This window comes from Rhineura floridana, chromosome 22 (assembly GCF_030035675.1).
Source record: "Rhineura floridana isolate rRhiFlo1 chromosome 22, rRhiFlo1.hap2, whole genome shotgun sequence".
NCBI lineage: Eukaryota > Metazoa > Chordata > Lepidosauria > Squamata > Rhineuridae > Rhineura > Rhineura floridana.
Window position 1 is genome coordinate 12,281,493 of NC_084501.1, and position 13,604 is coordinate 12,295,096.

General features: G+C 50.9%; 1 protein-coding gene across 3 annotated transcripts in view; it reads left to right on the forward strand.

Moving 5' to 3' along the window:
* The window catches only part of PI4KB (phosphatidylinositol 4-kinase beta), a 50,758-nt gene that overhangs the window by 13,971 nt on the left and 23,183 nt on the right, over positions 1–13,604 (forward strand). For 2 of the 3 annotated variants that reach the window (XM_061605587.1, XM_061605585.1), the window contains exon 4: positions 12,201–12,245. The exons of the other annotated variant lie outside the window; for it this stretch is intronic. In XM_061605587.1, coding sequence (XP_061461571.1) covers positions 12,201–12,245 — 45 coding nt within the window. The remainder of the gene's footprint in view (positions 1–12,200; positions 12,246–13,604) is intronic. 3 annotated transcript variants of the gene reach the window in all.

The window sequence follows — 13,604 nt, forward strand, 5'->3', positions numbered from 1 at the left end:
TATTCAGGCCTGTGCAAGCTGGTGCATAGGAAGCTGCCTGAGACCACTGGTCCATTGAGCTCAGTATTGTCTTCTCTGACTGGCAGTGGACTCTCAAGAGCTTTCCCAGCCCTGCCTTGAGGCTCCAGGGATTGAGCCTTGTTCCTTCTGCATGTAAACCCTGCTGAGGGGTCTTCTGTGCCGGCTCCCGGCCAGGACTGTACCTCCTAGAAGGGTGGTGGTACCCTGAATGCCTGTTACTGGAGACAGCCAGCAAGAGAGGGCCAGTGCCTTCACCGTCTGCTGGAGAGGATTTTGGAATTGATGCACCTGCCTGGACCTGATTCAGCAGAGCCGTAGAGCAAGGGAGGGGCTCCTGGGTCCCTCCCAGTGCTTTCAGCTCCCATTGTCATCGGCAGTCCTGGCTGGCTGGGGCTGAGAGTCCCATCAACATCTGGAGGGCTGCAGATGTTCCCCCATCCCTACTATCCAGGGTGAAGGTCTATCAGCAGCTGTTGAAGCAAAGCCTCCACGTGCAGAGGCAGTATAGCCTTAAATACCAATTGCTGGGGGAGGGGCAGCAGTGAGGGACAGCTGCTGCCTACGTGCCTTGCTTTGGGGCATTTTGGGAAGTGTCTGGCAGTCTTGTGAGGCAGAGGCCGGACGAAATGGACCTTTAGTCTGGTTCAGCAGGGCTCTTTGGTTCTTTTTATGCGTTTAACTGGATTTTTTTCTCTTTGATGGGGCAGGTCCATCACACAGAAATGGGCCTTGCCTTGCTTTCACAACGTTTTTATGTATTAATCATTTATTTCTTTATTTATTAAATTCATATCCTCCCCCTTCCTTCCAGAAGGAGCCCAGGGTGGCAAACGTAATGTAGCTAGTGGAGCCTCTATGTGTTGCAACAGTCTACCTCCAAGCACCAGATCCCAGGGGCAGACTCTGGGAAAGGGTTGTTGCCCTCACCGGCAACCTCCTTGTGGGGCTTCCTGGCGGTCACTGTGCACAGCAGGGTTTTGGCACTGGGTGAACCTTGGGCCTAACCAGCAGTGCTGGCTGTATGTAAGTCTGTTCTCATTTTGCAGCAGGCAATGGGGGTTGCAGGTGGAGAAACCATGCAGTAGTTTATGGCTTAAACCTTTTAATTGCTTGTTTCTGGAAGAGCCCAGAAGCGCAAGGAGTTACAGGATGCAACCCTTCTCGCTGACCTGGGCAGCTTGGGAGCATGCATCTTCCTCACTCTGGTGGGAGCAATGTGGTCTAGATGTTCCTTTTTTTTTAACTTCCCCAAATAGAGGCAAAGTGGCAAGGAGGAGCCTCACTTGAAGCAGCAGTGAACACAGGGTGTCTTGGTGAAGTTCATAGGCCAGGATTGGAAGAGGTCTTCTGGATCAGGCCCAAGGCCCACCTAGTCTGACATCCAAAGCAGCCAACCAGATGCCTCTGGGAAGCCCACCAGCAGGGCACGGTCCCGATCCCTATCTCTGGCTGCTGGCGTTCAGAGGTGGGGGTGTCCCCAAAACCCGCCCAGGGGGCAACACACGGCCATCATGACAAGTAACCGCTGATAACCTCATCCTCCTGTGAAATGGCTCAATCACCTTTTAAAGCCACCCCTTTAAAAGATGGGAAGCACACCTCGGAGGCCAGAGTGGAGGTCCAGGAGGCGGCCTCACGTTTTTAGTCGAGGGCCCCGAACGCAGCTAATCGAAAGAAATCCCAGAAACCTCTTTCCCAGGCGGCAAGGGGTGGGTGTGGGATTCTTCTGAGCTTGTGCATGTGAGATTGTGGGGAATAGGACTTTTTTCCGGTCCTCAAAGCCATGAGCGTTTTGTTATTTTATTCCTATCCCATATTTTCTCCAAAGAGGTCACGGTGACGTGCGTGGGGGAAGGAAGTGTGCGGGGTGGGTGGGCTGTCCCTGTTCATCCACGCGACAGCCTTTTGAGGTAGCCTGAAACAGACTTTCCCTTGTCCTGCACGCTGTTAGATGCATCGTGCTGACTCAGGGCGTGAGGGTGATCTTAGTGGACTGTCCCGGCCAAGCCAGAACAATTGGCAACCCTATGTACTTCGATTCCCAGGCCAGTCTTCCATCTGGCTCTAAACTTGGCTCATAGAGACTTTCCACTCCCCACCGCTTCATTGTTTGCCTGAGAACAATGGGCCGATAGAGAACTGGGCACTCCGAGGCCGCTGGTTTCCCCTGCTGGGCACAGCCGCTCACCAACTGGAAACAGGAGCTCTCAGTGATCAATTTACGCCGGGCTCCACTAAGCCAGCTTTCTCTTGGCAATGTTGGGAGCATCTTCTGGGCTGAAGGGCGTCTAGGCATTCTGAGCAAAACGTGGAAACTGCTTTGGCTGTTGGAGCACTTTTTAAAAATACTGCTTATTCTCTCCTCTTAAAATGTACTTTTTTAAAAAAGGGGGGGGCGTTCTAACTGTGTTGGCACAGGTTACTTTGCCAGAAATCTCCCTCTCACTTGAACTGGGCCTGGCCAATGTGGAGGCTTGCTGCAGCATTGGGGTTCTTCAGTGATCTGCTTTGCTTTGCTTTATGATAGGGAGGGAACCCTCCAGCCTGTGGGCCCAATCCTGCCCACCATACTTGCTGTCCTGGTGTGTGTATGTGTCTTGCACTGCCTATTGTTCCCCGCCCCAGTTTATGAGCAAGTTCCTAGCCCTCGTGACTAGAATACCGCTACAGCTGCTTTGCCCAGAGGGCATCAAATCTACCCAAGGCTTTTTTTTAATATCGGGGATCTAAAACTGGCATCAGCAAAAGCGTTGCTTACGTTAGTATTGGCACATAACCTCTTACCACTGCCTAGGAGTTCAGGCCAATATCTACAGTCCTTGTCTCCCGTACTCCCCTTGTTATCCTCACAACAACCCTGCCAGGTAGGGGAGAGGGAGAGGGAGGGGGGGGAGAGAGAGAGAGACCGACCGGCCAGCTGGCCTGCCTGCCTGCTTGCTCCTGCACGGACGCTCTGATCCCTGCCCCCAGACCAGCTCTCGCTTTACTCCACTATTCAAAAGATGGTTTCTCCCGTCGGGTGCTGGGACAGCCGTCCTGGGGTCCTGCTCTGGGACGGGGCTGTGTTTTTGCATGAGCCACCGGGGCGATGCTACTTTAAAGTGGGCGTCCCTCCCAGGGCTGTGGAGTCGGAGTTGGAAGCAATTTTGGGTGGAGTCAGTAGAAATGTACTGACTCCGACTTCAAAATAAAATTAATATTTTAATATTAATATTATTTTTTAACATTAATACATTAATATACATTTGCCATTTATGTCAGAGTCGGACAGTAGAAAAATAGAGGAGTCGGAGTTGAAGGTTTGACAAACTGACTCCACAGCCCTTGTCCCTCCTTTGCTCTGAATGGCACCACAGCCTGGATGTTGACCAGGCCAAAGGGTCTAGTGCAGGGAATGCGCCTCCGTCGTGGGACGTGAGGGCCGGGGGCTGAACATGGCCCTTCAGGCCTCTCTGTCTGGCCCTTGGAACTCTCTCCAGGCCTCTCCGTCTGGCCCTTGGAACTCTCTCCAGGCCCCCCGGCCCTGCTCTGTGCCCTCCTCGAGTGCTTTCACTTGGCTAGAATCTGGCCTCGAACTATGATGCCCGGATCATGGAGAAGTGTGCGTGCGCATAGAGCACTGTAGAAGCCTCTGACTTCTGCACAGCTGGAAAACAGCCTATAGTGTGAGCTGCTTCTGTTGCTGCGCCCACCTTTGCCGGTGGCACACTGCTGGGATGCCTCTCTGGCCCCGCATTTGCAGGGGTTCAGCAACTCAAAATCTCCCCCCACACACATTTAGTTGTGGAGCGGATTTTTCTTTCGAAGTGCTTTGTTGTGAGCTTGGTTTTGGCACTGGCCACAAATTCCTTGGCTGCGCATTGGCTCAGAGGCGCACCCTGTTCCTTAATCCCTCATCTGCCTGGCTGGACCATTATGTTTGATTTGGTCTTAATTGGTGGCCGTCGGGATTCTTGTTGCCCCCCCCCCAACAGAGCCTGCCCACTTTTGGTTTGTGCAGAGCTATCTGTGCAAGAACAGTCTCCCCCCTTTTGGCATTGTTTCCAGAACTGCTCAGTTTTTTTTTTTAAGCCTTAAGGACAGCTGCTGGAGCCTTTCTGTCTCGCTCCTCCTTCCCTGACAAAGCAGCATTTGCACCTGGGGAGGTAATATTTGTGTGTGTGGGGAGGCTGGTTTCCTGATGGCCGGTGGTTGTGTTCTGCCAGGAAATCGTGGCCGCCTGTAACTCGAGTGCTTAGGATCCTGCTTTGCAGGGACAGCAACCTTTGCGCAGGGAGCATCCAGTTTGCTCTTGGGTTTCTGTGGCAACTGTGAGAGGTGAAGCCCAGGAAGGAGCGAGAGCTGACTCAGAATGATTCACAGATCGGCAAAGGGGGGGTACCCACATCATCACTGCAGCGGTTTCCTGTTTTGGTTTAGGAACCAGGTGAAATGAGACAAGGGCCAGAATTTTCCTTCTCTTGGTCTCTTTTCAAGAATCCTTTATAAAAAACATAAGCGAGACGGGCAGGCCTGAAGCCACTCAGAGTCCTGCCCCCTCCCCCCCCCTCATCTCTCTCCTTCCATGATGAGAGAAGGCAAGCTCAAAAGAAGAGGAATCTTCTTTCTGTTTGCGGCAGGGTTTTATTTATTTTTTTAAAAGAAGAAAGGGCCATAGCTCAGTGGCAGAGCATCTGCTTTGCATCCAAGAAAGTCCCAGGCTTGATCCCCAAAGGCATCTCCAGCTGGGCCGGCTCCAAAGGGCGGCTAGATGGGGCCCTGGCTGAGGGTCCCATGGCCCACAGGGGCCCCTAGTTATGGTGGGGGAGTAGCAGTCTCCTTCTGCTGCAGGCTCCCTGCTGCAGATCACAGGCAGGAAGCTGTCCCCCGCACTTACTCGCTTTGCCCCCCACGTGCTTGCTTGCCTTCCTGCCCCCTTGCCTGCTCCTCCGCGAGATAGGTAGGTGCGGCATGCATGTGTGTGCCGGGGCCCAGGGCAGGCTGGTGCCCAAGGGCCCCGGCATGCCTGGGGCCAGCCCTGACCTCCAGGTTGGGCTGGGAGGGACTCCCTGCCTGAAATCCTGAAGAGCTGCTGGTGCCATTCAGTGCAGACAGTCCTGAGCTAGATGGGCCCCCAGTGGTGTGACTGGGTATGAGGCAGCTGCCTATGTCCCTAAAAGCATTTTTTAAAAACACCGTTATCTTCTTTTTAATTCATTCCCCCCCCCTCCATACTTAATCCAGGAGAACAAAAGGGAAGTAATTTTAAGAAAGCATCATAACGGAAACTTAGAGGACATCGTTGCTTTCTTCTTGACAAAGTCTCTGTATCATTATGCAGCAATGCATTATACAGAATAAAATGTGTGGGTTTACATTTTCCTGTATTTCATTATCCCAGTCCATTATAAAAAGCAGTCTCTCTTTTTTAAAAAGAAAAAAACCAACCCTGCTCTCTAGCCGTTAAGGCACCCGTACTGGCCCGCAAGATGAGTAGTAGCAAGGCCAGTCCCTGCCTGCCCGTCGGCCGGCATTCTGGGGAGCAAGGAAGCAAGCTCAGGCATCAGTCCTTGCAGGTAGCAGGTCTTACAATGACCGGCTGGAACGGAAATGGCTCGGGACACCTGAAGGGACGGCTACCACTAAGTGACACTTGATGGAGGTGGGGGCACGAAAAGCCAAAGGCAGCTGGTCTCCTGGCAGAGCCGATGCAACGGCCCCACCTCCCTTCTCTTCTGTCCATCTGCTCTGCCTGTCTGGGTGCAAGGGTAGACATGCCTTCAGACAGCTGCAGGTTCCAGAGCCGTGCCCCCTTCTTGCATGAGCATTTGATGAGGCATCGGATGGTTGTGGTGTTGGGGAGCAGATCAGGGCACTGCCTGATCTCTTCTCCCGCAGTTGGGGATGGAAGAAGACAGAGGCAGATCATGAGCCCAACAGATAGTCTCATAATGTGTGTTTGAGGTCGTAGAGTTTCATTAGAGTAGTTCTCCCCCTGTGGGCTGCGTGTTATATGCTGGATGGGCTTTGCATGCGCGTGTGAAGGAGGCACATAACTGGGCCAGCCTTCCTGTTTTTTTAAAAAAAGTCTGATTGTTTTACCTCTCTCTAATGGACCAAACAGCCCTCGCTTTCTCCCAGCTTCACTCAATTTTTGGCCTTTCAGATGCAAAAAAAAGGGGGAGAGAAAAGAATTTTAGCGATTTCTGTCCTCTCAGTGACTTGGGCAGACTTCCTCAATCTGTGGCTTCTTTGCCTGCTTCTGTTTTCAATGAATTGTCGAGTGATTTGGCCCAGTTTTTCTGCTGCGCTTGGAAAAAATGCAATCTTCCGTGTGTGCGTGTGCGAGAGAGAGACAGAGAGAGCGCACGAGCATATAACAAAGACTATCTCTGTGCTGGGGAGGAGGGTGCTCAGCAACTGGTGGGGGGGATGGGCAGTGGAAGGCACTGGTCGTTCAGCCCCGCTCAACCCATCCCTGTGCGGACTGCAAGCGGAAAACTCTAATAGCCAGTTATAAAAGTGGGACGAAGTCCATCCAGCTGTCGCTGCGTCAGCTCTTCACTCTTTGTGGATAATTTTAATGCATAAGAACACAAGAAGAGCCAGGATCAGGTCAGTGGCCCCTCTAGTCTGGCATTCTGTTCTCACAGTGCCCAACCAGGTGCCCGCGGAAAGCCTGCAGACAAGGACCTGAGTGCACAGAGCACTCTCCCCTCCTGCAGTTCCCAGTAACTGGTATTTGGATGCATCCTGCCTCTGACTGTGGAGGCAGAGCGTGGCCATCGTGGCTAGTGGCCCTTAACAGCCTTATACTCCGAGAATTTGTCTAATCCTCTTTAAAGTCATCTAAGTTGGTGGCCATCACTACCTCTTCTGGGAGCAAATCTTAATAGTTTAACTATGCGCTGTGCGAAGGAGGGTTTTGTTTTGTCTGTTCTGAATCTCCCCACACTGTTTCATTTGATGTCCACGAGTTCTAGTGTTATGAGTCAGAGGGGGGAAAACTTTTCTCTATCCACTTTCTCCACACCGTGTATAATATTATGTGGCTGGTCTCCAAATCCTATCGGCCCCAGTGGCCAGAGATGATGATGATGGTGGGAGCTGTAGGCAGAGAGGCTTAAGTTCTTTTCCAGTGTGGTTAATTTCCTACACAGAGAAGGGACAGGGTTCAGGTTAACTTGTGATCCAGCCCAGCCTGCTTGCTTTCAGTTTCACGTTGGTTTTCCTTAGTGGAGCCTTCTTTCTTTCTTTAGAGGTTCCATGCGGTGGTGAGCGTTGGCTCAGATGAAAGTGGCACAATTTTAAGAAGCACCTTTTGCCATGTGGAAGGGACGTGAGTTTCATGGCAGGGAGGGGTACATAGCCCAGTGTGAGAACTGACCGTCTCTTTTCATCACCCGCTGGGTCTGATCTGCACTTTTGAATGACAGTTGTTTTTAACTCCTCCTCCTGGTGGCGGACTTGTGGCCTGTTCCGCGTCAACCTGTTCCGCCTGTCTCAAACAGGTTATTTGGTTGTTTACGTCCTCATCTTGCTCAGGGCAGTGTACATATTCTCCCTTCCCACAGCCCACCATCCTGCAGCTCTTGCAAGTAATTGCCCCAAGGTACCCAACGAGTGTCGCAGCTGAGCAGCGGTTCAGTTATTGATCTCCCTGGTCCCATTTTGCTGTCAAACCCTACACGCTGCCAAATCCACAGCTCTGTGCCTACTCCATAAGCTGAAGGTGTGTCCTGCGAGGGACCTTAAGAGCTGCTGTTCTGGGGCAGTGCTGGGAGTCTAGTCTGTAAAATCCTTGGTGCCTCTTTGCAAAGCCTGCCGTTCCCAGGGTGGTAGTTTTAAAAGCAGGTGCCCCCCTGCAAAAAGGACAAGTTGTTCAGCTTGTAAGCAGCTAACCTTGTCATTTATGTTTTGAGATGGGTGGAGTGGCAACACTTGGGGGGCCCTGCCCTGTGTCACCTTCAGCTAGCAGCCAAGAGATTTAACAGGGTAGGAACTGTACAACCGTATGCTCAGAGTCTGGGTTCAGAGACCTCATTGGATAAATTCACGCATCACAGTAAGTCGTAGTTAACAGTTTGCCACAAACGCATCTACTTTGGCCGTTTTGTTCCTCCCCAACATTTGCAAGGAGGAGCAAAGCGGGTGCGATCAGCTTGTACATGGTAAACCATGGTTTGTGACTTGCAGCACCATGCAAACAAAGCTGTGAAAGCAACACCGAGAGCACAAGCTGTCCGGTTCCTGCCTTGGGTGAGCTGATGTTGTGCTGTGTTTTCCCTCTGGGGCCTCACTCTGTGACACTGCTTAAGAGAGTTTGATTCCCTTCTTCCACTGCCCAGTTCCTCATGGGGACTGTAGGTGAGATGGCAAGTCCTAGTTTTTCACTCTGTGTGTTTGTGCATGCGTGTGCGTGCTATCGCCCTGTATTTTTAAATACCTTCATATAGAAGGGTTCATCTTGTTACATTCTCTCCATTCCCCAACCCTCTAGGATTTTCGGCTTAGGATCTCTTCCTCCTCTTAAGTGCCCTTCATTTACCCAGATTTCCACCTCTTGCCCTCTAAGGCTGGTTCACGCATAACACCAAGGTTTATTAACTTGCCAACAAACCATGATGATGATAATAATAATAATAATAATAATTTTATTTATTGGTCGCCTATCTGTCCAGGTTAATGGACACTCTAGGCGACTTACAATAAAAAACAATCCAGCATATACAATATACAAAATAAAACACAGTCATAGTCAATTTAAAATCAGTTTCCAATTAAAACATCATAAAACTAACCCTCCCCAATCCCATAGGCCTGCCTGAATAGCCAGGTTTTTAAGGCTCGGCGAAAACCTGTCAGGGAGGGAGTATGTCGAAGATCAAGAGGAAGGGAGTTCCAGAGGGTGGGGGCCAGAATCAAGAAAGCCCTCTCTCTGGTCCGCATCAGCCTAGCTATTTTAACCGGTGGGACCGAGAGAAGGTCTTGTGAGGCTGATCTTGTCAGGCGGCATAATTGGTGACTCTGGAGGCGCTCCTTCAGATAAACTGGGCCGAAACCGTTTAGGGTTTTAAAGGTCAATACCAACACCTTGAATTTGGCCCGGTAGACAACTGGTAGCCAGTGAAGATCCATTAACACTGGAGTGATGTGATCACGGCGATGGCTGTGCTTGATCAAGCGCGCCGCCGCATTCTGTACCAGCTGTAACTTCCAGACCGTTTTCAAGGGTAACCCCACGTAGAGCGCATTACAGTAGTCTAAGCGAGAGGAGACCAGGGCATGTATCACTTGTGGGAGCAGATGAACAGGAAGGTAGGGACGCAGCCTTTGTATCAGACGTAATTGATACCAAGCTGCCCGACTCACTGCTGACACCTGAGCCTCCATGGACAGCTGGGAGTCAAGAATGACCCCAAGGCTGCGGACCTGGTCTTTCAGGGGTAATCTCACCCCATTAAGCATCAGGTCTGTAATACCCAGCCTCCCTTTGTCTCCCACAAGCAACACCTCGGTCTTGTCAGGATTCAGCTTCAGCCTGTTCTCTCCCATCCATCCACTTACGGATTCCAGGCACTTGGACATGGTATCTACAGCCAACTCTGGTGAGGACTTAAATGAGAGATAGAGCTGAGTGTCATCCGCATATTGGTGACACTTCAGCCCAAAACTCCTGATGATGGCCCCCAGTGGTTTCACATAGATGTTAAACAGCATGGGAGAGAGGATAGAGCCCTGTGGTACTCCACAATTAAGAGACCAAGGGTCTGAAACCTCATCTCCCAAAGCTACCCTCTGGTGCCTATTTGAGAGATAGGAATGGAACCACTGTAAAACAGTGCCCCCCATTCCCAATCCCTCAAGGCGATCCAAAAGGATACCGTGGTCAACGGTATCGAAAGCCGCTGAGAGGTCTAGGAGGACGAGGAAGGTATACTCCCCCCTGTCCAGCGCCCTCTTCATATCATCCACCAGAGCGACCAAGGCTGTTTCAGTTCCATGCCCAGTCCTGAAACCTGATTAGAATGGATCTAAATAATCCTTTTCCTCCAAGTGTGTCTGTAACAGTTTGGCCACCACTCGCTCAATCACCTTGCCCAAGAATGGTAAGTTAGATACTGGGCGGGTTATTCAGTTCTCGGGGATCCAAGGAGGGTTTTTTTAAGATGGGCTTTATCACCGCTTCCTTGAGGGCTAATGGCATTGCACCCTCTTTCAAGGATGCATTTACCATTGCCTTGATCCCTTCGCTCAGTCTCTCCTTGCAGCTCATAACAAGCCATGAAGGGCAAGGATCAAACAGACAGGTGGTTGGCTTCACGGTACCAAGCACCTTGTCCACTTCCTCAGAGAGAAGAGGCTGAAACCGATCCCACCGGACCGGAATGCAACTGGCCGACCCTGGCCCACTACCTGTATCCATGGCGAGCGGAATCGTGCTCTTCAGGCGCTCGACTTTATCAGCAAAGTGTTTAGCAAAATTATCACAGGAGATTTTCGATTGCTCCATGGGTTCCTGAGCAACTGGACCGACCAGGCTTCGGACCACTTGGAACAATCTCCTGGGACAACACTCTGCTGACGCAATAGAGGCAGCAAAGAACTCCCTGTTTGTTGTCTTTATTGCCACTTGGTAGGCAGTGATTGCTGCTCTAACCAGTGTCCGATCGTCTTCAGTGCGAGATTTCCGCCACCGGTGCTCAAGTCGTCTCACCTCCTGCCTCAGACCCCGCAACCATGGTGTATACCAGGGTGCTGTCTGAGTTCTATTCAGGGGGAGAGGATGTTTCGGGGCCACCCGATCCAAAGCCCCAGTGATCTCCCGATTCCACTTCATCACCAGGGCTTCGACCGGGCGACCTTCAGTCAGCTCCAAATTACCCAGCGCATTCAGGAATCCCTGAGGTTCCATCAGGCGTCTAGGGCGGACCATCTTAATAGGTCCTTGTTCCCTACGGAGGGTGTGTGGCATCGAGAGGTCTATATTCACCAGGTAGTGATCTGACCATGACACAGGGTTAGAAGAAACAACCCTCCCTTTCAGAACACTTCCCTCCCCTCCCGAGACAAGCACAAGGTCAATAGCATGACCAGCTACATGGGTGGGCCCTGTATTACTGAGGTGCAGATCCCAAGAAGTCATGGTTTCAATGAAATCCCGAGGGGCTCCCATGAGGATAGACTCAGCGTGTACGTTAAAATCCCCCACAACCAAAAGGTTGGGGGAACGTAACCGCACGTCCGAGACCACCTCAAGCACCTCGGTCATGATCTGAAGCCATGGTTTGTTGTAAGGTTTATGAACCTTGGTTTGTTTTTTAACTGTGGTTTGGAGTGGCATGTGAGCCCAGCCCCCTTCCTTAACCATGGCTTTCTTTTTTGGCCATCCCACCCTAGACGCTCACCAAGCTACTAAGGCGTGAGCTGAGAGCAGCTGGCAAACAAACCAAGCTTTGGAGAAGTGAGCCATGGTTTGTGAAAACAAACCGTGGCTTAGCATTAAGTGTGAACCAGGCCTGTCCCTTGTCCTTCTCTCAGTACCCGAGTGTCTTCATTCTTCCAAGTTAACTTACATAATTCGTTTCCGCAGGCTACAGGCAGCGCGGTTAGGTTAGAGGACCTTTGAATAAGGTTATAGGGTAGGTCTGTCAATCCCTCGTAACCTGGATAGGTTAAATCAGGGATGGGAATCTTGTGGCCCTGCAACTACCAGCAGCCGTCATGGCCAGTGGTCAGGAACGACGATGGGAATTGTAGCGCATCAGCAACAGGCACCCCATCCCTGGCTTAAATGGGGCTTCTACCACCAGAGGGCGCGTACCTCTGAATACTGGGAGCCAACAGCCGAAGGGGCTGCCCCCTCTGCACCTGAGTCCTTGGATGCCTCTTGCTGTCCCGCGTCGGAAGCAAAATGCTAACTCTGCGCCCCCACCCTCATGCAGGAGGGCAGAACATCCCATCGACGAGGTTGTGTGTGCACGCAGGGGGGAGTTGTTGTTTTGCAGTGCAAAACTTCAGTAATTTGTTCTGTGTTTAAGTGGGGCTGTTGGAGAGAAGGGGCTGGGAGGGGGGGAGAGGGTGTACAAAAAGCCAGATTTTTAAACTCTTGCCTTTTCTCTCCTCAACTTTCTCCCCTCCCTCCTTTTTTTATTAAAAAATAAAACTTCCCACCTCCCTCCCTCTCATCCATTTCTCAGGAGTTGCCATCGAGTACGGAGAGCCTTGATAGATCATTTTGCTCCGTAAGTGGCCTGCGTTTAGCTTTTTTTTCCCTTCGTCCTCTCCGCAACCCCTCCCAGCAATTGGGCTGCCTGCTTTTTTCACCCCCTCCCTGTGATTTAAAACAAAAATAAATTATTTCTTCTGCAGCAGCATTTCCTCTGTGTCGTCATATAAGCCACTTTGCTAAGCCACTGGTCACTTTGGCAAATGCATTGTGCAAACCAGCAAGGCAAATCCATTCTCCCCTCTTCCCCTCTTGTCTTTTCCTCCACACTCCACTTTAAAAAAAAAAAAAAAATCGCCCCAGCAAGCCAAATACTACACTGTTGTGAGCCATTTTTGGCTCAGCCGCTTTGGTAAATTGATCTCCTTAACATCCGTGCGTCTGTCTCTCTTTCTCTTCCGCTGCTCACGCGCCACCTGTGTGCATGCTGAGCTAGGGAGCGTGGCATGTAGAACTGCATGGTATGAAGGCTCTACAGCACGAGACATCTCATCTATATTAAGACGGATGTCAACTGCAGACCTGCACCTTGTCTAGCTTTACAGTGTCCTGTTCCACACATCATGCTAAATCATGGTTAGCGTCAGCCATAGTTAATAAACCATGGTTAAAGGTGAGGCGTTGGGCAGACGTTTGCTTGGTTTATTAAATCATATAATAATTAAAAGCAGCAGCCAGAGCAGGTGTGCCTTGAAAGCAATGTGATTTTTTTTTTAACTCCCTTCACTCGTCGGAACTTTTGGACAGCGACAGCTCCTTAAACATGATTAAACATGGACAGCCATCTGTCAGGAAAGCTTGGATTCCTGCACTGAGCAGGGGGTTGGACTTGATGGCCTTATAGGCCCCTTCCAACTCTACTGTTCTATGAATCTATGATTACGAAGCAGGTCTGGGTTCACGCATAGCTAGAGTCAACATTAACCAAGGTTTATAAACCAGCTCCGAACTTTGGTTAACCAGCAGCCTTTGACCATAGATGTTAAACCATAGTTAAGCTCCTGAGCTGGGCCCACTTATAACACTAAGCCATCATTTAATAAACCATAGTTTCACAAACCATATCATAGTTTAACGGATCGTAGTTTAATAAACTATGGTATAGTGTTTACCAGCCAGTAAACGCTCAGTAGGGGCAGCTGTGGCTCATTAGAGGAGTCTAATCGGGGCTGGTTGCTTTGGATCTTTTCCCCGTGAGGTGGCTTCTCCCAAGGTGGTCTTCTAAGAGTAGCAGCCTTCAGTGGGAATGTGAGCACACCTGGGCGTCAGTATTACTAGGTGATCTGTGCAACACTCTCTGCCTCCCGCTCCACCTAAAGGACTGGGACTGCCCGAAAGCTGCCACCCTCTGCGTAATCCCACTCACCATACTGCT